This window comes from Bubalus bubalis, chromosome 11, assembly GCF_019923935.1.
Source record: "Bubalus bubalis isolate 160015118507 breed Murrah chromosome 11, NDDB_SH_1, whole genome shotgun sequence".
Lineage (NCBI taxonomy): Eukaryota > Metazoa > Chordata > Mammalia > Artiodactyla > Bovidae > Bubalus > Bubalus bubalis.
Window position 1 is genome coordinate 24,274,999 of NC_059167.1, and position 26,520 is coordinate 24,301,518.

Sequence of the window (26,520 nt, forward strand, 5' to 3'; positions counted from 1 at the left end):
TCTAGATTTGTATTTCAAACGTTTGTCTAGAAATACAGTTCCAAGGAATAACTGAACAATTATTAGTCTTTTCTACTCTTGTCCTGTTATGTCACACTGTTTAGGAATAACTTAACATCTAATCTCTCAAAAGGGAAAATGTACAATAATTACAAAATTAGGTATACTCAAGGAAGGAGGTTATACATAAATGTGTGTTTTAACAGAATGGGCGCAAAGAGATGCCTGCAGGTATGAATGACCAACCTGTGCTCTGTGCCCAAGGCAGTGGTTCTTGGTGATGCCAAGTCAATATACACCGATGGTATTCTGGGCGAGGATCCAGTTTTACATCACATGATAACTACAGGAAAAAGAGGAAAGGAAAACAAACTCCATCACTCTTAAACTTGATCATTTCTTAAAACTACAGGGTGGTGGTGGTCGTGCAAAGAGTGCAATGGACTGGGAAATATCCTGGCATTCTGCGGTCTCCACCACTGCCACCTTATGTCCAGAGTTTGGGCTGCTCTGGTAAAAAGAGAAAAGAAGGCTAAGAAGTTGGTATTTGCAGTAGGGAAAAGGGTAGATGAAAATTACAAAGTCTATTTTTGAAGCCTAATTTGACCTATGAATTGAGAAATTAAGGCAGATATTTTAATACCGAAAATAAAGGAGGTAGACCTCAACAAATGAGCTCAATATACATTTATCTGTCTATCCATCCATTTGTCCATCTATCCATCCATCAAACAGATTTATTGAGGTGCTAATTTAGCAACTCATTCATATACTTATCTTTAATATAAAAGGGATACTTTCATTTTTTAAATTTTCACTGGAGTGCAACTAATTTACAATGTTGTGTTAGTTTCAGGTGTAAAACAAAACAAATCAGTTACACATGCTGCTGCTGCTGCTGCTAAGTAGCTTTAGTCGTGTCCGACTCTGTGCGACCCCACAGATGGCAGCCCACTAGGCTTCTCTGTCCCTGGGATTCTCCAGGCAAGAATACTGGAGTGGGCTGCCATTTCCTTCTCCAATGCATGAAAGTGAAAAGTGAAAGTGAAGTCGCTCAGTCGTGTCCGACTCCTAGCGACCCCATGGACTGCAGCCCACCAGGCTCCTCCATTCATGGGATTTTCCAGGCAAGAGTACTGGAGTGGGGTGCCATTGCCTTCTCCACATATATCTCCTCATTTTTAGATTCATTTCCATGTAGGCCATTATAGAGTATGGAGTAGAGTTCCCTGTGCTATGCAGTAGGTCCTTACTATCTTATATATACTAGATACATAGTAGTGTGTATAGGTCATCCCAATCTTCCAATTTATCCCTTCCCTCTCCTTAGTCTCTGGTGAGCTGCCCTGGTGGTTCACTTTTAAAGAACCTCTTGCCAATGCAGGAGACATGGGTTTGATCCCTGGGTTGGGAAGATTCCTTGCAGAAGGAAATGGCAACTCACTCCAGTATTTTTGCCTGGGAAATCCCACAGATAGAGATCGCAAAAGAGGTGGCTACAACTTAGCAACTAAACAACAACAACACAACCTCCTTACTCCCTGGTAATCATAAGTTTGTTTTCTACATCTGTAAGTCTATTTATGTTTTGTAGGTAAGTTCATCTGTACTTTTTTTAGGTTCCACATATAAGCGATACCATGATATTTGTCTTTCTCTGTCTGACTTACATAACTCAGTATGATAACCTATAGGTTTATCCATGTTGCTACAAATGGTGTTATTCCATTCTTTTTTATGAAAGAGTAATATTTCACAGTGTATTAAAAAGCAGAGACATTACTTTGCCTTCAAAGGTCCATACAGTCAAAGCTATGGTTTTTCCAGTAGTCACATATGGATATGAGATTTGGACCATAAAGAAGGCTGAGTGTAGAATCGATGCTTCTGAATTGTGGTGTTGGAGAAGACTCTTGAGAGTCCCTTAAACTGCAAGGAGATCAAACTAGTCAATCCTAAAGGAAATCAATCCTGAATATTCATTGGAAGGACTGATGCTGAAGCTGAAGCTCCAATACTTTGGCTACCTGACACAACTCTTTAGAAAATTTCCCTGATGCTGGGAAAGATTGAAGGCAGGAGAAGAAGGGGACAATAGAGGATGAGATAGTTGGATGGCAAACTGACTCGATGGACACGAGTTTGAGCAGCTCCGGGAGATGGTGAAGGACAGGGAGGCCTGGCGTGCTGCAGTCCATGGGGTCGCAAAGGGTCGCACACGGCTGAGTGACTGAACAACAATAATTATTCTAATTAGACTCTCTGGAATCTAGACTAAAATTCAATTCAAGGGTGTTTCTCCTTAATTAAATCATGCTCAACTCTTTCATGTGATATTCCTTATGTTTATACGCTACTTCATATCTACCGAGGGGGTAACTTGCCCTTGTTCCTAATTTATTCTGTGATTACCTGAGGACAAAAATCTCTGTCTTTTAACCTCTCCCCATGGGTGTGTGTGTTCTCCAGTTCCAAACCATAAGAACTATCGCATGGTTGTGTCATTTGCTACATGTTTAAGCTTCTCCCCAGCAGCGGCACTGACTGGCTGGCTCACGGACGGCCATGCAGCGCGGCAAATACTAGGCTGCGAAGCTAGCAGCGCCTACCCCAGGCTTACTGGCAACCGCTGCGCTGTGCTGGAAAGCTATTTTGCTTTCCCATACCTGTTTGTTCATCTACAAAATGGGATTGTTTGTTTTAAAGGAGTATATTTATGTTAATTTAAGAAATAAGAACTTCATCAATTTGAAGTGAATGAATTTTTTTCACAGCCTCACAAAGAGCTGTTCCTTTTGCAGCAAGAGATGAAGCTAATCAGGTTTTTGTGGTATTTTACTGAAATGCAGAATACTTTATTCACTAATATATTTAGTTGTACTGACATTATAGTTCTGGTATATTACATCAGGTAGCTGCAGCTTAAGAAAGCACCTATTCACTAGGAGCATCAGTGCTTAAAATAATGATGTACCATGAGTAAATATACACATATATTTTGGTGGAAGAACACTGCAAATTGTGGATGTTTTACTTTTTTTCCACTCATTCGAAATTGGGCAGTGAGCTATAGACTAGGAGTCCTCTGCTTCCTTTGAGTATTTTTCTGGCACATGGTAGTCACCCAAGAGATGAAACTGTATTATTTGGTGTGGTATTATATGGTATGCTCTACATGTAAATATCTAATGAAGAGAATTAGAAAAGGAAAAAAAGAAAGGTCAATGAAATGAAATGAAAAGCCATACACTGGGAGAAAATACTTGTACAAAGCATGCCTGATAAAGACCTGTTATCCAAAATATACAAAAAATTCTTAAAACTCAATAAGAACATGAACAATCCAATTATAAACTGGGCAAAAGAAGTGAGCACCATATCAATGAAGATACACATATGAGAAGTAAGCATATGAAAAAATGTTCAACATCATACAGGGAACTGCAAATTAAAACAACAATGAGATACCACTAGATAGCTACTAGAAAGGCCAAAAATCCAAAATACTAGGCACACCAAATCCTGTTGAGAATGTGGAAGAACAGGGACTCATCACTGGGGCAGGAATTGCAAAATGGTACAGCTACTTTGGAAGACATTTTGGCATTTCCTACAAAACTAAATATATCTTATCATACAATCCAGCAATCACATTCCTTGGTATTTATCCAAGTGAACTGAAAGTTTATGTTCATACAAAAACTTACACACAAATATGTTCAGCAGCTTTATTCATAATTGCCAAAACTGGAAGCAACAAAGATGCCCTTCAGTAGGTGAGTGGATAAATGGTGGCATATCCAGAGAAAGGAATATAATTCTGTGCTAAAAAGAAATGAGCTATCTAGCCATGAAAAGTCATGAAGGGAACTTAAATTCATATTACTAAGTGAAAGTAGATAATTTGAAAAGGTTACATACTGCATGATTCCAACAATATGATATTCTGGAAAAGGCAAAACTATGGAGACAGTAAAACCAAGGGTTAGTAAGGAGGGAGGAATGAACAGGCAGAGTGCAGAGGGTTTCTGGGTTGTGAGAGTGTGCTACACTACAATGGTGCATGATATGTGCCAAGTTGCTCAGTCGTGTCCGACTCTGTGACCCCATGGACTGTAGCCTGCCAGGCTCCTCTGTCCATAGGATTCTCCAGGCAAGAATACTGGAGTGGGTTGTTATACCTTCCTCCAGGGGATCTTCCCAACCCAGGGGTCAATACATGTAATTGTACATTTATCAAGACCCATGGAATACACAACAGCAAGACTGAACCCTAATGTAGACTATGGACTTTGGGGGATAATGAATGTGTCACTATAGGTTCACTGATTGTAACAAATGTACCACTGTGGTACAGGACGTCAACAGTCGAGGAGATTGTGTGTGTGTATGTTGTGTGTGTGTGTGTATGTGTGTGTGTGTGTATGTATGTATGGGGTGGGGAGGAGAATACAGGAACTCTTTGAACTTTCTGCTTAATTTTGCTGTGAACCTGGATGTGCTATAAAAAACAAAATTTTTTAGTTAAAAAAGGGGAGAATATTTTGTCCTTCCTCTTTGTCCTGCCCATCTTTTAGAGAAGTGACCTCAAAGAATTATCTAGCATAGTAAGTAATTAATGTAAATATAGTACAATAAAGTTTTTATGGATCCATTTATACGGTATAAAAGGGCACAAAGAAGTAAATAATCAGCCTTCTTAGGGACACCGGGAAAGGATTCACAGAGGGCATGATGATGCCTGAGTCTTATGATTAAGGAATTTTCTAAGCTGAGAAAAGAGAAGGTGGTGGTTAGGAGAGACCCTCCTAGGAAGGCCATCTCATGCTCATCCTGGAGACAGTAAAAAGCTTGGTATGGTGAGAATGCAGGATGGGAAGCAGATAACACTGGAGGGAGAACAAGCCTTGGGATGGAGGGCCTCCTATGCTCACTTGAGTGTCTGAATTTAACCTTGGGGTCATGGGAAGCATTGAAGAATTTTAATTGGAGGTGCTGACAATGATTAGTTAGACAGAAAAGGGATTTAAAAGCAGGCAAGATTAGAGGAAGAGAAAACATCAAATGTTGGTGCCATTATTCAAATCAGGTTTATTTGGCTACAAAACACAGGGGATGCGGATGGTGGAGGGGACGTTAGGAAAACGGTGAAGATCTGGAAGGCTGGAGTAAGGAATGGAAAAAGCTGATCCACAAGATATAAAAGGTTCTTCAGGGGGAATTTTGGCCCCTCCTGAGATTTGTAAATTGGAAGTGATAACTCGAAAAGATGTACACTCTTCTCCAGTTGTACTCAGTGCCCTGGGAATAAAAGTGAAGGACAAAAAGGGAAAACTGATTCAACTTTGTGGATTCTTAGAGTGATTGTAGTAGAAGGAAGGAGAGGCCAAAAAAACCAAAAAAAAACTGAGGGTGTTAGAAAAAGTTGAAGTGATACACCATAGGATTTAGGCTGGAGAAAAGGGTTAAAGCCAGAAGGGGCTTATAGACTGTGGAAAAAGGGTGAGGTGTTTAAATTCTTTTATATCTACTGGTAGGTAACTTGTCATTGTTCTTGAACTGTATACCAGAGTTGGTGAGTTTTGAGATGGAGCACTTCATGGCATTGAAAAGGACAGGCATGTGAGCGGCTGAAGCAAAACTAAAATTATCAAGAATTATGGAAATAAAGCAACTGAAGATAAGAGGTCAGGCACAAAAGAAGACTTTTAGACAACTGCCGAAACCTGAATGTGTTTGGAACATTTGCTGGTGATAATATGGGAAGGTGAAAGCTTCAGGAGACTCGGGGGGAGAGGTTGGACTAATTGCTGCACAGACTAGAGAAGAGAGTTTGTGAGAAAACAGATAACAAAAGGGGATTCTATTTGAGTGGAGGCCCCAGGTGACATGCTCTAGGCCCTGGCGGATACTGAGGGCCTGGACTCTGCTTGAGTCTTGTCAAAGCTTCCAAAGAGTGGTTTTAAAGGACCTTGACACTAACTCTTAAAAGTACTAGAGAAGTTATAAGCACTGATTTCATTAGTCTAAAAGAGAGGAGCTTGAGCTCATTTGCCCCACAAATCATCTGAAATTTATCATGTAACATTAAAATTCTTATGCATGCTGGTACAGATCAGTTTCAACTTCATTTTCCCAAAGTTTCTATAACCTAGTTATAATTTTCATCTCCTAGTAATAATAAAACTGGCTTATACTTCTTATAAATCATAGATAGTTCTATCATTTTCAATATCTGTTTTAAATCAAACTACAGGCCATAATATTCTCACATAACAAGCATTCAATTATATCTTGTGAAGATCAATGACTAACCTTTTTTAAAAGCTGAATAATGTTCCATTGTACACATATACATCATTTTCCTTATCTGTTCATCTGTTGTTGGAAATTTGGGTTGCTTCCTTATGTTTGCTATAGAGGATAATGTTACAACGAATGGTGGGGTGCAAATATCTCTTTGAGATCCTGATTTCAATTCTTTTGGACATATATCCAAAAGTGAGACTGCTGGATCATATGATAGTTTTACTTTTAATTTTTGAGGAAACTCCATACTGTTTCCCATGAGGCAACATGGATATACCTAGAGGACATCATACCAAGTGAAATAAGCTAGTTACAAAAGTACTGCCAGATTCCACTTACAGGAAGTATCTAAAACAGACTCACAGAGGCAAAAGATAGAACAGTGATTGTCAGGAGCTGAGGGATGGAGGAAACGGGAAATTGTTGCTTAATGGATATACAGTTTCTGTTATACAAGGTGAATTAGCTCTAAGGGATCTGCTGTACAGTATATTACCTATAGTTATGTAGTACCGTGCATTTTAAGATCCTTTAAGAGGATAGTCTTCACATTAAATGCTCTTACCATGAAACAAATCAAAGAACACAAGGGCATTTCTGGAGGCGATGGACGTTGTGGTGACGGTATCATGCGTGTTTGTGTTTGTCCAAATTTTTCAAAATGTCTACATTAAACACGTGCAACTGGTATATATAAATTATACCTCAGTAAATCTTAAAAGAAAGAAAAGCACTGGCTTAGGATTAGTTTAAATTGCCAGGTAAATTGTTCATTAGTTACACAGAAACTATATTACATAGTTAGTTGACTAGTAGTAAATCAAGTTGGAGTTAGTGTGGTGAGAAGGGGACTGTAGTTTCTGACTGACTTTCACTGCAGGTATAACTCCTCAGCCTTAGTAGTCCTTTTCCAAACAATATGGTCACCCTCTCCTTCTTTTTCTCTTTCTAGTCCTTTAACTGTCTTTTTCTGAACTGTTTAAAATTGATCAGTGGGGTCACAGAAAAAGTGATCAAATAAATTGCTATTCTCTGTAAGTCTACCTAGGGAAAAGGGAATTTTTATCCCTCCTTCCATAGGGTTTAGTATTAGTTTAGTATTCTATTGACCATTTTGTCATTACATATCCATTCCTAAATGGACTTCTAGCTGAAGAAAATTATTCCCTTTAGGAGTCATGGAATAATGTGGAAAGGGAATAAAGGGGACTCCTTTCCCTTTGTTTTCTATCATGAAGAGAGGTATATAATCATATGTTCCCTCGAAATTGACTCAATGAACATGAGTTTGAGCAAGCTCTGGGAGATGGTGAAGGACAGGGAAGCCTGGTATGCTACAGAGGGTCACACAGAGTAGGACATGACTGAGTGACTGAATAACAACAACAACATAAAATTCTAGATGTTTGTTTTGGGCAGTTAAAAAATCATATCCTGATTTGTTACTAGGCTTCAGTTTTGGTTTCTGGTCATTAGCAAACATTACCCTGGCTTTGATGATGGTTGGCCGAGGATCCAAGATGCCTTGCATCTTTCTCAGCGCAGGCACAACAAAGAGATTGCAGGTGACCACGGCTGACACAGGATTCCCTGGAAGTCAACCAAGCAGTTATTTATAGTATACACATAGAAATTTGCCAAAAAAATCATGAATGTCTACACGTTCAGGTATCAAAGGGAATGAAGTGACTAATCACTAGCCTTCCTCTTTTGAATCACCTCGAATCCAAACGAATGCCAGAATAGAGCCATAGTCAACCAAATGGCTGACTGTGTGTAAACATTTGGATTTACCAGTGAAACACAGACTTCTGATGCACAGAAGCTGCTGAACATCATTTATTTTTGCTTTCCTGAGAGCCATACATTGAAGCCCTTACTAATCAGTTTGTACTTGCTATTTTTAAAATGGCATAAAATTACATAGTAATACATACTCAGTGCAAAAAAATATTAGCAAGTGGGATAAGCATAAAGAAATTTATCCATAATCCTCCCTACCCAGAAATTTCTTTAAATTAAAACATATAAAACGAAATGATTTAAAATGTGAAGGATTTGAAGGTGAATACTGTTAGGAACTGAATTATGTTTCCCTCAAATTCATATGTTGAAGTCTTAACCCTCCAATGTGACTGTATTTGGAGATAGGACTGTTAAAGAAGTAACTAAGGTTAAATGGGCTTCCCTGGTGGCGCCAAATGGTAAAGAATCCGCCTGTCAATGCAGGAGAGGTTAGGGACATAGGTTCAATCCCTGGGTAGGGAAGATCCCCTGGAGAAGGACCTGGGAACCCACTCCAGTACTCTTGCCTGGAGAACCCCATCGACACATGGAGCCTGGTGGGCTACAGTCCATAGGGTCGCAAACAGTCGGACACAACTAAAGCAACTTAGCATGCATGCGAAGTTCAATGAGATTGTAAGGGTGAGGTTCTCATCCAATAGGACTGGTGTCCTCATAAAAAGAAAAAGAAACATGAGGAGTGTACACAGAAGAAAAGGTCATGTGGAGGTGTTGGGAGAAACTGGCCATCTGCAAGCAAGGGAGAAAGAGCTCCACAGAAACCAACTGAGTTGGCACCTTGAGCTTAGACTTCTAGTCTCCAGAACTGTGAGAAAATACATTTCTGTTGTTTAAGCCACCCAGTCTGTGATATTCTGCTTTGGCAGCCTGAGCAGAATAACACAAATGCCAAGTTCTTTCACAGTTAAAAGAAAAATTTGAGGAATTCAATTGTACTTCTCCAAGAAGAAATCTGGGTGTGTCATGCACTTCAAAGGCAGGTAAGGTGAGCTATGAAAAAATGACTGAGAGGAGAATAACAGATTTAGTTTCTTGTGTGGTATTGTTAACTAACAAAGCTGTGTGACCCCGGCAAGAGTTCCAAACCTTTCTAGGTCTAACTTCACTCAATCACAAAATAAAAAGTTTGGACAACATGAGTCTCAATATCCCTGTTGGTTCTAAAATTATAATTTTACTGATACTTTTATACCGTGATATGTGACTGTGTGTGTGTGTGTGTGTGTGTGTGTGTGTGTAGTGGGGGGTAGGGAATGGCTTGGGCTTTTAGATTCCCTTGGCCTGGTTATGTGATGCTAATTTCATCATCAAAATAAAAGGCAATGGCTGGTTTAGCCTATTACTAGCTAAAACCCTACCTTTAATTTTTTTCTACCTACAAAAGCAGTTAAAAAGAGATTTTTTTAAAATTGTAAAGTGATGAGTGACACAATTATTCCAGTAGAAAAAACTGTTGTTTTTCTGAGTTGTTCCACAGGATAGCAGACTCTTAGTGATAATTAACTGCTTTACTCTTCAATCAAAATGTAAACAGATGGAAAGTTTTCTGGGAAAGCAAAAAAAAGAAAAAAGAAAAAAAGCTCAACAATGATTACAGTATTCCTGTAATGTTACTGCTTGATAAAATTACTCTATAAAAAAATGAATTGGTCAATGTTAAAAAAGAGACTGGAAGAACCAACACCAAAAATCTGAAAATAGTGGTTATTTAGGGTAAGGGAGATTATGGATAACATTTTTTATTGTTTATCTAAGTATTTTCTAATGTTTTACGGTGAACACATGTTACTAGAGTAAGTTTAAAAAGTTAAAAAAAGAACAAGTAGATACACAAGACTTGCAAAATCCGATTCTGAGTTTTCAAATCCTTGTAAAAAGAACCACTTTGCTGGTTTTACAATCTGAACATGTGAATTGTTGCTGCCCTCTTTTGGTACCTTCAGGCTGAGCATAGAAAATCTCAGAGGAGCAATTTGAAAAGTAGGCTATTTAATTGCAACTTCTTTGGCAGATAAACAACACTTTGTAATGGCAAAACAGGCTCCCACTACAACATACTTCGTAGGTCAAGTCATATCATTTGTAGACAACATAAACAGTCTCTTCTAAGCAAAATGAAGCTAGAAAGAGGTTATCCTTTCTCTACATAATGGTGTTCAGAGTATCTAGGGCTATATTAAAGGCCTTAAGGAGCTTTACACCACAGATAAATTTTGAGAACTAAAACTTTACTTACATGTCCTCTCTCTTAATATGACAGCAATCAAACCTCTTTTATGCTTATAGATAAGGGGCTTTAAAAATGTTTTTAAAGTTCTAAAATTTTTTGCCTGCCTTTTCTTTCTATCTCTGAGATTTATTAACTATAAAAAAGCAAATAAGCATTCCAAAGCCACCAGACTTCTACATCTGAAAGGGATAAGTAGGTTATTTTTGGAAGGAATCTATGCCAAAAAATAGAGAATGGAACATTGCTTACAGATCAGAGGATAATATTAGAAGTTGAAAAAAATAACAAGTAGATGCAATGTTGTATTTCCGTTGTTGCTGTTGTTCTAGTATCTGCAGGGGTGATTCAGGGCCCTTTGAGCACAATAGCTGTGGGAGATGATTACATCGCTAACTTTGACCAGTGTCCTGTGAGTGCCCCAGAAAGATGTAGTGACAGGTAACACTTATCATCTTAGGGTCTGAATTGTGCTTTGAAAGGTACTATCTAATTTGACTTTTGCACAAACCCTATGAAGCATATATTTGCCCCATTTTATAGATGAAGAAATAGCTTCAGAGAGATTATGTGATTTGTTCAAGGTCATACAGTATGCAAAGCTGGGGCTTGAGCCCAGGTCTTTCAGATTCCAAATCATGTGCTCTGATAGGGGACTGCTCACCTAGGGCACAAAAAGATTTTGGTTATTTTTCCAGAAAAAGCAAAAGAAAGTATTTAAGTTATTCTTACCTGGTAGTGCAAAGATTATTTTTCTTACACCATCGATATCTAAAGTTGCAAATGTCGTTGGCAGGCTAGAAGAAAAATATAGGATATTTGTTAGTGACTGCTAAGCAGTTTGATGAGTAAATTAAATACTGCAGTTTTCTTGTTATATGGTCCTTCACACAGATCACTTACTCTCTAAAAATACTTTTCTGTTGACTCTCCTTTAAACCTTTATAACCTGCAGTGAAGCACAATTAAATTAATTTGTTTTTAGCATCTTCTGTTTTTAACCAAGGCTTCCTGGTTTTCTGTAGTTCACTTTGTTTCCTTCTTGCCAGTGCCAAAGAAGTGTATCCCAACCCCAGTTTCTCTAGCCCTTTAGTTTAACAATTTCTAATGCGTTTATTTCCTGCTGACCAGTAACAATCATTCTTTTTATCAGACGACTATCTGGTAAGACATGTCTATCAGACAACCGCCTACTGTTGAAGATGAGTATTTCTCAGCCCTTTAAGACTATACTCAGCAATAAATATAAAAGCTTCCCTATGAAGGGAAGTTTTTGAAACATCAAAACAAAATATCATGACTAGAACAAAATTAAAGCAATAACGATTTTTAAAGTTTATTTTTTAATTAATTTATTTTAATTGGAGGTTAATTACTTTACAATATTGTGGTGGTTTTTTCCATACATTGACATGAATCAGCCACGGGTGTACATGTGTCCCCCTGTCCTGAAACCCTTCCCACCTCCCTCCCCATCCCATCCCTCTGGGTTGTCCCAGTGCATCGGCTTTGAGTGCCCTTAAAGCAATAATAATTTTAAAATATTCTCAAATTATGTTTCCTTAAGGGTCTGACAGGAATCCTCATCACAGGGGTGTGGGGAGGGGTGTCAGTGGCATGAAGGCGGAGGGCAGTAAATAAGAGTGATTTTTTTTTTTTTCTATAGACTACCCTTCACACAGACTCTCAGCTAAAATTTTTACTATATAAATGAAACTTGAATGATGCAAAATTTTAGGGAATGCTGAAATTTCCACATAACTAAAAAAACTACCCAAACTGTTTTCCTTTTTACTATTTTCACTGATGAGCTGAATGAGAAAAGGATCACTCACGCACAACCTTTTGCAGTAAAAGGATGAACATGAACATTTCTGATGACTCGCAGCCGTCATTATTAACCAATTCTACACTGCTATGACACAGTGATACTGGGTTTAATACCACAATATTAAACCATAACACAACAGCATGCGCTGCGATGTTTCTACAGTTCTTGCTTCTGCTTTTTCTCCCCCTAGTGTTTTATTTTTCTGGGGTCCCCTCATTTGAGACTGCCATCATCTCGACCCTTAAAGCTGGCCTTAGGTTTGGGAACCAGAGAGTAGTAATAGCTATATTGTTAGAATGATAATAATAATAATAATAATAGAAACCACCACTTTTAAAGAAACATCTAAGCACTATATCCATTATTTCATTTAATTCTATAAAAAATCCTATGAGGTGACAATTATTATTCCATTATAGATGATGAAAATGAGACTCAGAGATTAAGTGATTTAGCCAAAATCACTCAGATACAAAATGGGGAAACAAAGATTTGAACCAAGGTTTTTCTAACATTATGGTTCATAATTAGATAAGGCTCTCATAGGGTATGTTGTTAAGTGTTACTATATTGGTTTCATAACATCTATTTTTGGCTACTGAGGCCTTCCTTTTTTGCTTACTTCTTGATTCTTTGGTGTATTTTAGAAAACAGAGATTAGACTGTCTTATCTATTTATAGATAGGTTATTTGGCGATTATTGTTACTGTGTGATGAAAATAATTTCCAAGGTACATTTTGACTACAGCTATGTTCACTGCAGATGACCCATAAAAACCGTGATTGGTAGATCTGGTTGATAATATTCCAAATGCTTTTTGAGTATCTCTTTGTCTAAAATGAAAGAGGTTAATTGCATTCTGAATGCACTGTATGTGGGAAGAGCAAAGCTAAATTGTTCTTCAGCTTTTTATATTTCTTCTTGTTCTACTATTAAGTAGCAATTACTTTAAATTCTTATCTTCAGACAGTATAAAATTCTGGCCAATTAAAGGAAGTCCATTTAAAGTTCTAAACCACTTTTTTATAGCAAACTAAAACACTAAGAGTGAGTAGGGAACACATGACACCTTCCCTCTATGTATCTGAAGCTACTTTAGATCATCTTTTGAATCTTGCAGACAGGCACTGTGATTTCTCTAAAGATACTCATTTTAAAAGACCCCATTATAATAAAACATTTTGTAACTGTGCACTGCTATTATGCCTTATTGCTAGACTAGGAAGTTTCTGTTTAGGATCTGGAAAGCTCTTTCCTTAAAACTTAACACCTGTTGTTCTTTTCCCTCTTGAGATCAGAATGTAACAGCTTTTAAACTTTAAGGCAAGAGAATAAACAGTAGGAACTGATGAACTCCTACAGCTGAAGTGAATGGTAATAACAGATTAAAAATAAAATGAGTACTTATTATATATCATAGGTGCTGAGATTAATTTCAATAGTAGATATTACACAAAATTTCTCCCCTAGAGGTGAGGGCAAGTAATGTCAGCTTCTTTCTCACTGTAGAGAAATAATCAATTCAATTTTTGCAGTTAGTGAGAAGTACATTGATGTACTCATGGGATGTTCTCTGTATTCTAATCATATTAGTACTGCCCATGGGGACAGGAATTTTAAAAAGTCCGTGTGTACTCATAGCATAAAGATATTTGCTTAAGACAAAATATTCTTAGTAAGAATGATCCCAATGCAACAGCTTCAATAGTAAAAAGGTCCTGTCAGTGGAGGCCATATTGGAGCAACTACAGAAATACAACACTAAGAATTCTGAATTCTGTTAGATTGTGGAAAGGCTTTAGGGATTATCTTAACTTGATACTTAAACATAAAGCCCAATCCCTGTCTTAGAACTGACATGAGGTGCCCAATAAATCAGGGAGACCAGGAGGGCTTGCTTGACACTTAAAAAAGGCTTCTTTCTAGAAATTTCTGCTATTTCCCGGCTATTTCTGCTATTACAGCTCACTTGTAATAACTGGTAGGTCCCACCTCTACTCTCAGGGTTCACATGAACACCCATCAGAGTATAACCCTGAACTAAAGCATCATCACTGTTGTCCCAGATAGCAAGGAGGCGTGCTGAAATGCTCACCCACACACTGAGGCCTTTCAACACTGTTTTTATGTTTATGTATCACAGACTTAGAGAGCAGCAGCGGTCTGAACAGACAGGCTATTGCTTAAATACATGGCCACACACATTTTATCAACACCAATGTTTGCATTCTTTGAGGATTTATTATGGATCACAAAACCCCTAGCCAATCCTCAGGGAGTTATTAATTTTTAGGAGATATGCAAGATCTAGGTATGTGTTTATTTTTCTTTCCTCTTTGGAGGTAGTAAGCATTATGAAATACTATTCATGAAGTATTCTTGCAAAGAAAAAAAGTGAATCTGAATCTAATCAAACTTTTAGATCTAACTTCTAGTGTACAGAATATACTGGAGAGAGAGAGAAACAAGTCAACCACCACCACAAGGAAGCCATCAGCCAAACCTATTCACAAGGACAAAGGATTCAGTTTTTGTAACAAGTCAATGGCATACCAAAAATGTGGGAGCGGGGGCGGGTATTAAATGTTCTTGTTTAATAGAGAGTCAACAACCAAATACATTGAGTAGACCTAACTCAAATCCTAATTCAAATAAAACATATATAAGAAGGCATACTCTTCCTTGACATTTGGGAGACTTTTCAAATATGATTGGGGAATTAGATGATATTCAGGTGTTCTTATTTATTTTTTTAGGTGAGATAATACCATTGTGATTATATAAGATAATACTGCTGTTATTATTAATATTTGAGGTGTATACTAAAATGCCACATCTAGAATTTGTTTTAAAACCATCTAACCCTCTGCTCTCCGAAAAAGGTAAAGGAAGGGATTGATAAAACAATTAAGGAGAAATGTTGATAATTACTGAAGCTGGGTTATGGGGTACAGGGGGTTTCATTATACTCTCTGCTTTTGTGTATGTTTGAGAATTTTCATACTAAAATGTTTTTAAGTGAGAGAAAGAGACGAAAAAGAGAAGGAAGGAACTAGACATGGGAATTAAAAGGAGAAAAGGTTTGGAAAGTTGCTTTGCTTCTTTTTAAACCAGATTCAGTGTTTAATAAAGAAGATGAATTCCCATTTCAGATAGGATATATACTTTTTCAAAGAACTGTAATACTGTAACATTCCTTTATTAGAATAAATAATCCATAATAGAAAATGTAATAGGAAAGCATTTAAAAACTTTGTTAGTCAAAGCAAGCCAAACCAACCCATATATTAGATAACAAGATTATTTTCATACCCTGGTTTCATAAAAACCCTGCCAAAATGGATCTGGGCATGAAGATCAATGTCCAGCACCTGCTTGAGATAGTCCTGCAAATATGAAAAATAATCACTTTACTTTCAAACATTTCAATATCAGACTTTCAGACTTTAAATGAAAAAAAAATGTATAAGATTGAAATGAAAAGAAACACCTATTTTAGTGAAGTTGATTTATGACAACTATTTCTTCATTCCTCATTCAGTAAATATTTATCAAGTATAATATATGTATGCTGAATATCAATCAATATACAGGGAGATGCAGCCTTGAACAAAAGAGGCAATGTTCCTTCCCTCATAAAAAGAACGTTCCAATAGGAGTAGTTAGAGAGTACACCAAAGAACCACATTAACATACAAATTATTACTTGATAGGCTATTGTCTCTCTTTTAGGATAGAATTTTGTCTGAGAAAGGATGTTAATAAATATGGCTTAAGAAGTTGTGCTTGGGCAGGGAAGCTATGTGTATGCATCCCATGCTGTTCTGCTTAATGAGCTTGAACTAATGTGGATTCCTTGAGGAGAGACTTGGACATTTACCCAAGATTCAGTTCAGTTCAGTTCAGTTCAGTTCAGTCGCTCAGTCGTGTCCGACTCTTTGCGACCCGATGAATCGCAGCACGCTAGGCCTCCCTGTCCAACACCAACCCCTGGAGTTCACTAAAACTCATGTCCATCGAGTCGGTGATGCCATCCAGCCATCTCATCCTCTGTCATCTCCTTCTCCTCCTGCCCCCAATCCCTCCCAGCATCAGGGTCTTTTCCAATGAGTTAACTCTTCGCATGAGGTGGCTAAAGTATTGGAGTTTACCCAAGATTCAGTTCAGTTCAGGTCAGTTGCTCAGTCGTGTCCGACTCTTTGCGATCCCATGAATCGCAGCACGCCAGGCCTCCCTGTCTATCACCAACTCCCGGAGTTCACTGAGACTCACGTCCATCGAGTCAGTGACGCCACCCAGCCATATCATCCTCTGTCGTCCCCTTCTCCTCCTGCCCCCAACCCCTCCCAGCATCAGTCTTTTCCAATGAGTCAACTCTTCGCATGAGGTGGCCAAAGTACTGGAGTTTCAGCTTTAGCATCATTCCTTCCAAAGAAATCCCAGGGCTGATCTCCTTCAGAATGGACTGGCTGGATCTCCTTGCAGTCCAAGGGACTCTCAAGAGTCTTCTCCAACACCACAGTTCAAAAGGATCAATTCTTCAGCGCTCAGCTTTCCTCACAGTCCCAAGATTACCGAGTCTAAATAAGTCAACTAAAAACTTAGGGAGGGAGCTCTAAACAGAAAGTCAAGGGAGTTTAATTGCTCCAACTTCATATTCTGCGACTACAAACACAACCAACCTAAGGTTATGATCAATCCAGAGCAATCTGACAAAACCTGATCTTTGGAAAGGAAAGGCAACAGTGTCTTGTAGTTGGTTTTGTAGATATAAAGAAAAAAATAGCAGTTTAAAAAATTTCTCCAAAGTAATACAACTTCTGTTACTGAGTTTCCTGCTCACTAATTCAAGAGAGTCTAGTATCCTACTAAAATATTAAATATTTCACAAGTTATGAGACACTTTATTTTTTAAAGCTATTTCCTTCTCTCCATCTTCTCAGGCAACATCATCTCACCTGAATTACTGAAACAGGCCTCTCTGCCAATTCTCCAATTCATTCCCTCGACAGTAGTGAGAAAGACAAATCTGATCAAATCACCATATAACACTTCAACAACTCCATGGTCTCCAGAAATAAATCTCATCTTTTAAATGATCATAGCTAGGATTCTTGTTTTGATATTTTCTAGCCTTCTTTTGCCAATCATTGCTCTTATCAGGCAATCTGTTTCCCACCAGCCCCATTCCTCTTCCTCAATCTCTTTCAACATTCCTACAAGTCTATATTGCTGTCAGTTATCACACTTTCTTGCTTCAAATCGAAAAGCAGAGACATTGCTTTGTCAACAAAGGTCCGTCTAGTCAAGGCTATGTTTTTTCCAGTAGTCACGTATGGATGTGAGAGTTGGATTATAAAGAAAGCTGAGTGCTGAAGAATTGATGCTTTTGAACTGTGGTGTTGGAGAAGACTCTTGAGAGTCCCTTGGACTGCAAGGAGATCCAACCAGTCCATCCTAATGGAGATCTGTCCTGGGTGTCCATTGGTAGGACTGATGTTGAAGCTGAAACTCCAGTACTTTGGACACCTGATGCGGAGAGCTGACTCATTTGAAAAGACCCTGATGCTGGGAAAGATTGAGACCAGGAGGAGAAGGGGACGACAGAGGATGAGATGGTTGGATGGTATCATCGACTCGATGGACATGGGTTTGGGTGGACTCTGGGAGTTGGTGATGGACAGGGAGGCCTGGCATGCTGCGGTTCATGGGTTGCAAAGAGTCAGACATGACTGAGCAACTGAACTGAACTATGTATCAGGAATTCTATTTGTGTTAGAGACTCACTAGTGAACCAGACAGACAAGGTCCCTGGCACAAAGATGTCCTGTTATAGTTTACTGGTGGGGAAGACAGCCTAAAACAAGCAAACCAGTGAGGAATATACTCTGAAGGAAAAAAGCAGGTGCTAGTATAGAGAACAGTGGTGTGAAGTGGAGAAAAAGGAAAGACTGCTTTAAAACAGGTGGTGAGGATGAGGAGGACTCAGTCATGAGAAGTGTGGAGGGACAAGAATTCCAGGCAGAGAAAAGTATATACAAAAGCTTCTAGAGCAGTAAAGAGTGTGTCTAGAACTGAAAAGACAATGGAAGGTAGTGAATGAGCATGGGAAAGGCATAAGGGGAGGCTGAAGAGACAGGCAGAGGCCATACATGCAGGGTTCTCTAAGAATAATGATACAGACTTTGGAAAGCATATACACTCATTACATATTTGCTAAATGAATGAAAGTATTTTATTTTTCTTGAAAAAAACATCTCTGTTGTAAAAAATGCCCCTTTTCAATTCTGTTTTGAACATGAAATGCTTCATGTTTCTTTTGACAGAAAGCTTGTACCAGGCATAGCAATAAAGCCTGAGAATCATCATTGCTCTTGTTTTTTCTATCTCCAGAAACAGCAAGGATCTCTGATGTTCTGAAAGCTAGATCCAGATATGAAGAAGAAACACGAATGAATGAAGAAGACTGGTCTTTCACTCAATTTAAGCAAGAACAAACAATGTCAGAAAAATTGTGAAAGACTTGAAATGGGTAAAAAAGATTATCTGGTGTCCAAATAACCTTCTGGGTTATTTGTGCCTTTCGCTATCTTTGAGCTATTCTACAAAAATTAATCTGCAGAAAAATAATAGTGAACATGATTAGTATCCAAAGAAATAAAAATTAATTCTGTCAGTAGAGTTGTAATTGACTAGTCTCCTCCAGATATAGAACAATTTTACATCTATTAGAAAACTGATTTCAGCATTTTGGACTACCTATCTGTGTCTGTGTTTTTTGAATTCTTAGAACCAGTTGTAATATCTTACTAGTTCCTTCACTAATTAATGAGTTAAATAAAATCTTTGACACATGTTAATTTTATAATATATATATTTATGAAATTCATGATTTTATCTTTAAAAAACTATACCTTAACGATTCTGAAGGCTCCACAGAGACGCCATATTGATTTCTCTGACAAAGCCAAGTAAAGTCGATTGTCAGAAAAGTGTACTTTATGGGTGGTTTAAACCTGGATACATTTTTCCTTGGTTTCTGCAGTGAATGCCAAGCAGCAATAAAACTTGAAAACTGCTAAATGCTGGTTTCTCTACTTTGGCCTCCTCTATTAATTTTGGTTCTATTTCTGTTTCTGTGCATGGTCGTTAAGGTAGTCCCCCTTGTAGCAGCAGTGATTGAGAGTTTGGTTTTATGATCTCACCATTTGGTGACTCCTATAAATGGATGATTGAAATCTATTCTCTGTTGGGTAAGAGGAGACAGAAGATCTGGTTTGTTGGTTTTATGAGTTTATTTGTCTTACTGTTATTTTGAACCTAAATCAATGAAGAATTTTTTCCTTCCTCTGGGAAGGAAAATAGCTCTTTATTTTTAGACTGAGTAGTTTTTTGTTTGTTTCTGTGTTTACTCTTACTGTGTCATTGAAATTGTAGAGATGAAGCTATATATTCTTTACGTGGTTGTGTGACTATGTGTCTGATCCAGAAAGCCATTTATCTTGCTTTGAGACTGTGAAATGTTTTCCTACTTCTGGAGGATATTCATAAATTATATGACCATAAGACCACCATGCAAAGTGGGCCTTTCTCAGGGCACACTGCAGATTCAGGGTGTCTCCTACCTGTCTCTGCCCCTGGTGGGAGCAACACAAGAGCCTCTCACTCCCAACTCTGGTTTCCTAGGACTTGGAGAGAAGAGCTCTAACCACAGGCCCACAATAAACTTTGCTTTGCCAGAGGGGAGAAAAACCAACACAGCAAAACACTTCTATTGTCTCTTAAATCAAATCTAATTGATTTAGAGAGATTAAGTACTTACATAAATAGAATATTCCTAAAATTCCTAATTATTCAGATAATAAGAAAATTTATAATATTTTAAATATGCTATGCTAAAAAAAAATATTCTTCTTACAATTTCAAGAATCAAAGTTTACACAGTTAAGGTAAATCTTTGGCAAATGAGACTAGCTTATTATTTTGGTTAATAAGTAAATCCAGCCATGCTCTTTCTCTTATTTATCAGTGTTATGTAGGAAAATGCATTTTATTTTGCCCGGGTTTGTTTTTTTCTAAAATTATATAGATTAATTCATCAAAGAAGCTAATGTAATTCTTATATAAAATCTAAAATTTGGTTCAATGAAATTGAATCATTATTCTGACAAACTTTTAATTTCAATAGTAATTATGTTTGTAGAATGTCAGCTTGAAAATAATTTTCAAGATCTTTCAGTAATTTAAAATCTTGAAGTTATTAAATTGGTTAATTAATGAACAATCATGGGAAACCTAGATGATTTCTAAGTAAGATAGAACACTGGATCACTGTTTACTAAACATAACTTTAAGCTAATGTACTTTGCCTATTATTTTAATATGCCATAGGGAGGATATACCTTTGGGTTGTGTTAATGAATATGTTTTCATTTTTGCTCCATTAAGAAGGTTAAAAAGGGGAGGTATCTGCTCTACAAAGCTGTATTCTGTGTGTATATGAACTTGGCTAGTCTGCTAAAATGGTTACATATGAGTTGTCAATTATCTATGTCCCCTAGTTTTCACTATGAGATAGACATAGTTATTTTCTTAAATGTTGGAGTAATATGACAGACAAGTATAATTATGCATGTTCTTTCATTTTTCAAGGAAAAAAATTAAAGACATCCAATATTCAAAATATTTGGTCTCAGGACCCTTTATATTCTCTTAAATTAAAATCCATTAAGGATCCTTGAGCTTTTGTTTATGTGGCTTATGTCTATCAATGTTTACTGTGTTAGAAATAAAAACTAGGAAGTTAAAAGTATTTATTTGTTGGTTCATCTGGAAATAGCAATGACGAACTACTTCATGTTAACATAAGTAATTTATTGTTTATGCATTTTATAATTAAAAACTCTCTTTAATGTTCAGCTTAAGATTAGTCAGGTAGATTCTCTTATTTGCTTCAGTATTCAGTCTGATGAGATCATACATCTTCCACACTGGAAAACTTGCTATTCACTCATGAGAGAAGGAAAATAAAGAAGTCAGATAAAGACTTAGTTTTATTATGAGGATAGTTTTAACCTTGCAGATCTGCTTAAAGAATCTCAAGGACACTCTTGGATCTGCGGACCACTCTTAGTTCTAAAGTAAAGAGTCAGGTTGTTCCAAAACATTAAAAAAAAGCATAATAAAGGATAAAACTCTGAAAGTGACTTTGATTTGCCTTGGTTTATAATACCTGTGTTTGAAATGAAGCTGAGTATATATTAAAATTTTAGTAAGTTCAGTAAGTTTTCATGAGCTTACTTCTTGGGTTTACTGACCAATGCTGACCAAATTTCTTTTTGTGTAATCTGCCTTTTTGTGCTTTTTGTTTACTTTATTTTGTCTTTGATTATTTAAGGAAATAAAAAACCATAGCAAGTAGGTTCTCTATGCTTGTTTTCAAATATTTTATTGTTGCTTTGAAAAATTAGGTAACCAAGAACTGTTTCTTAGATATCCATGATCTTAATCAAGGGCCCTTTTTATTTGGACAACTCTTGATTTTCCCTTCTAAAGATCAGACAAAACTATAGGAAAAAAATTGCAGAATATTTTTTAAGCCTAAAACTATGTTTGAAATTTACTGCTGCTGCTGCTGCTGCTAAGTCGCCTCAGTCATGTCCGACTCTGTACGACCCCATAGACAGCAGCTCACCAGGCTCCCCCGTCCCTGGGATTCTCCAGGCAAGAACACTGGAGTGGGTTGCCATGTCCTTCTCCAATGCATGAAAGTGAAAAGTGAAAGGGAAGTCGCTCAGTTGTGTCCGACTCTTAGCGACCCCACGGACTGCAGGCTACCAGGCTCCTCCATCCATGGGATTTTCCAGGCAAGAGTACTAGAGGGCTCCTAGAAAGTCATGAAGGTTTGTTATTTTATCTTATAAAAAGAGACATTAGAAATAGGTTTGTTTGATGTTACCATTATAAGAATTTCATGGAAAGGAAGTTACTGTTACATCTGAGAAGAGGCTCACTGTGTGCTAGGTTAGATTCAAGCAGGTAAAATGTCATTAATATAATATTTCAGAAATTATATGCTTTATGGGAAGTGTCTGTCTGGATATTTGACAATGCTTATACTGTCAATGATGTGTTTTCACCTTCAGGGACAACACTGACCAAAATTTTTTATGAAATTGTTACATACTGTATCCAAATACAGAGTCTTACTTTAATATCTTTTAATATCTATTTTCTAAGGAAAGTTCCTGTTTTACTTTGATGCTGGCCTGAAGGCACTGCTGTAAGCTATAGTAAATAGTCTGTGTCTACAACAAAGACAGATCCAGAGCACTAGGAAAAAGGACCTTCATAGGAATTTTGAACAATTGATGCTTCAAAGAATAGTCTCTAGGGTATAGACCTCTGAGGTGATACAGCTTAGGTCACTTTTATACAGTACCAGTGGACTGTATACCAGGAAACCCAGGACTCTCTAGAATGGAAGCAGAAGCAGTCTGCTTTAGACTGCTAAGCCAAGATCTTGCAGAACAAGAAACATAGGACTAAATGAAATAAGGGAGACAAAAAAACATTTTAACAAATTGCTTGCTTGGAATACTGTTGATTAGTTTTAATATTCTACCGCTACATGGCTCTAGGAGCCATACTCAAGGTGACCTATATGATTAATTAATACCTTTGGTGCTAAATAATCAGGGCAAACCTATGAGACCAGTCCTTTTTTCTAATCATGTGGGGTGAGGGAGACACTGTTAGGAAGAACTGAAAGTAAAAGTTGCTCAGTCATGTCCGACTCTTTGCAACTCCATGGACAATTTAGTCCATGGAATTCTCCGGGCCAGAATACTGGAGTGGGCTGCCTTTCCCTTCTCCAGGGGATCTTCCCAACCCAGGGATCGAACCCAGGTCTCCTGCATTGCAGGCGGATTCTTTACCAGCTGAGCCACAAGGGAAGCCCTAGGAAGAATTAAGAGACTTTGAAATAGGAAGAAACAATTACTAGGTGTTCAATCTGCTGCTACTGCTGCTAAGTTGCTTCAGTCATGTCTGACTCTGTGCAACCCCATAGATGGCAGCCCATCAGGCTCCCCCGTCCCTGGGATTCTCCAGGCAAGAACACTGGAGTGGGTTGCCATTTCCTTCTCCAATGCATTAAAGTGAAAAGTGAAAGGGAAATCGCTCAGTTGTGTCCGACTCTTCGCGACCCCATGGACTGCAGCCCACCAGGCTCCTCCGTCCATGGGATTTTCCAGGCAAGAGTACTGGAGTGGGTTGCCGCTGCCTTGTTCAATCTAGGGTATCCTTAATGGTTATCTATATACCTTTCATTGTCTTTGAGCTATTGTACAATTCTGTAGGTGGTGGAGAATTTATAGTAATGCATATAATTCCTTAGTTTTTAGGGCAAAAAGCAGATACATAAAAAATTAAAACTTTTTGAAAAGGCTTTTTGGAGCAGGAAGAGGTGGGGCTGGGGAGATATTTTAAAGGAAGCAACTGTGAAGAGTCATTCCCCCTTGGCTGAGACGAGGTTTGGGGTCTGTGGGTCCCACATGCGGCAAGGACCCCCTTCCCTCTGCTCTAAGGCTTCCAGCCTCCCCCTTGATCTCAGTGCTATTAGTATGGCCCCCAAAGAGCAAAGACCTGAGATAGATGGTAACATGACAAGGACACTCTAGATGTATCCAGTGAACACTGGTGACCAGATGTGTATCTCCTTGATGCCCTGCTGCCTCTCAAGCCCCTGCTCGTTCTTTGGTACAATTCCTGGAGGCAATTAATTCGGCAGTGGCTTAAGTAAATTTCCTGCCAATTCCATAGTATCGGTGCTCATAGTAGAATTTAAGTTTAAACAAGTAAATAAATTTCTTGCATACCTGAGTTTCTGTACTTAAAATTCATGTCTGCTACATAATGCTTCTGGATCTTTGTTTGACTTATTTCCCTGTGTTTTCAGTGACTGATTTTCAGACTCAGCCCTTGGGCTAAAACAGATGTTCTCCCACTTATACTTTTCTTTCTTTCTGCTACTGAAGTACATGGGAATTCTTTTGAGGACTAGAGTTTGCAGGCTGGTAGGAGTTTGCTGCATTGATACTTTATCTCTTTCTTCCTGGTTCTTCTCTCATCTCATTCCTGCCTCGAGGAGGTAGGAAGGACAATTATTAGCTCCTGGTGGCTCAGATGGTGAATAGTCAGCCTCCAATGCAGGAGCCCTGGGTTCAAATCCCAGGTCAGGAAGATCCCCTGGAGAAGGGAATGGGAACCCACTCTAGTATTCTTGCCTAGAGAATTCCACAGACAGAGGAGCCTGGCAAGCTACAGTCCATAGGGTTACAAAGATTCGGGCACGACTGAGAAACTAACACTATGGAATACTCTGGGATGCCCAGTTCTTAAAATCGCCTTCTTAGTAAATTAAAGGATTATTTTAAGTATCTTACTACACAGAGAGTAAAATAAAGAAAACCAATATGCTTTACTATATTGGCTGTTTACCTGTGAGCAAATCCCTAGGATAAATGACATCTTTGTTAGCACTAATAAAGAAGGTTAAGATTGAGTGTTCTGTTCTTACCATAACTGAGCCACAACTGCCAAGCCTATTTTAATTACAAGCTTGCTGCCTCTTTAGATGTCCTAGAAAAACAAACTTTTGGTCTGCTAAATGGTTACTGTCCCATAATTAAGTTCATTGGCAACCAAGAAAACTTTTACATGAAACACTCTCTAGAAATAATAAATATAAGAAATGTAAGTACTTAAGTACTCTTAACCTCAGGGTCTGCTCTTATGATGCTCAGAGCCCCTCAGGTAGTTTGACGGTAATGCAAAGTATTTTTTACAGCTTTGTGACAATGCAGGCCTCAGCCCCTAGGTTTTGTGATCTTGGGAGAAAATGGCAGCGATCTGCTCAAGACCTCTAGGAAACTCTGAGGGAAGACTATCCCGGCAATCTGTCTGCTATATGGAGAATACCTATTAATATCTACACTTTAACACCTTCACTGCTGGATTTAATTTGAGATGGTAAGCTGTCTGACCTGACTTATTGTACTGCATCCCTTTAAGAATGCTCAGGAATTTCTGAACCCCTGTGGATTTCCAACTTCGTAGGGGTCTGGTTATGGATACAAGATGTCTATCAGACCACTGTTAATCAATCTTATGTTTCAAGAACCCCATTTTTTCATACCTTTTCCCCCATGGACACACCCCCTGATGTGATGATGACATCAGCACGACTGATTCCCTCATTCAAGGCATTGAGTAAGTCATCTGGGCTGGAAAAAAAAATAAAGACAAATTAACACACAAGGAAAGATTCTTATATACAGTGCCTGCTGAAAACTAAACCACCTATTCAGTGAGTAGGCATTAACGTGAGCACAGCACTAAATTCTGTATTAAGTGGGAATCAGAAAGGTCTCTTTGCAGTGGGAGCATAACTTGTTGTGAAGAAAGAAACTTGTAAGTGCAGAAGTGGTGGTTATTGGTACTTTGATGGGCTTTTTGCTCTATATAACAAGGCGGTATAAAGAGGGGACACAGTGAAGTGTAAGTGGGCTGTCTCACCCTCCCAGTTTGCCGAGGAGTATCCCGGATTTAGTTTCATGTAACATGAAAGTTACATGTTCTAGGAAATTTCAGGCATACCAGGAAAATTGATCACTCTAGGTACTAGAGACTTAGGACCCTTTAGAGGGAATATGACTTAATTTGATTAGGCCTTAAGAAATGGGCTGATTTTTAAGTAGAGCATCATTTCATATTTTATCCAGGAGTGACAGAGGTAAGAAAAGAAACCTGATATCTACCCAAGAGGCTCTACAAGAGACAAAGTTGGGAGGTACACAGCACAGAGATTAAGAGTGTGAGCTCTGAACTTGGACTGCCTGAGTTTAAACCCTGGTGCTACGACCTGGGAGATGTAGAACCTTGGAAAAGTGGTAAGTTAGTTGCTTAACCGTTCTTTGCCTTAGTTTTCCATCTATAAAGTGGGGATACTAGAAGATTGTTATGCGGATTAATTAACAGTACATATAAGTTTATGGAATAAAACCTTGTACAAAACAAGTTTTCAAGGAAGTTTGGTTGTTGTTGTTGATATTACTGGAAGTACTGAGAGAAGTTATCACACAAACATACCCAACAACTTGGCAGAGTTCAACTTTAGCATATTTGGCAGTTTTTATTTAGGAGAATATTGGTGACTAACACAGAAGAATATCACAGACTGGACCTCAAATACATTCATAGAACTATATTTGAAAAGTCCAAATGGCTCAGTAACCCAGGCCGGTTTCAGCCTAAATAGTTCCATTTACTATTAGGTTCTCTTAC

At 38.1% G+C, this 26,520-nt stretch overlaps 1 protein-coding gene across 13 annotated transcripts in view; it reads right to left on the minus strand.

The window, feature by feature from the left end:
• The window catches only part of GPHN (gephyrin), a 524,697-nt gene that overhangs the window by 1,865 nt on the left and 496,312 nt on the right, over window positions 1–26,520 (minus strand). For all 13 annotated transcript variants that reach the window (XM_044924834.2, XM_044924835.2, XM_044924839.2 and 10 more), the window contains 5 exons: window positions 25,373–25,460; window positions 15,487–15,560; window positions 11,075–11,139; window positions 7,796–7,899; window positions 247–343 (listed from right to left, as the gene is read on the minus strand). In XM_044924834.2, the coding sequence (XP_044780769.1) occupies window positions 247–343; window positions 7,796–7,899; window positions 11,075–11,139; window positions 15,487–15,560; window positions 25,373–25,460 (428 nt within the window). The remainder of the gene's footprint in view (window positions 1–246; window positions 344–7,795; window positions 7,900–11,074; window positions 11,140–15,486; window positions 15,561–25,372; window positions 25,461–26,520) is intronic.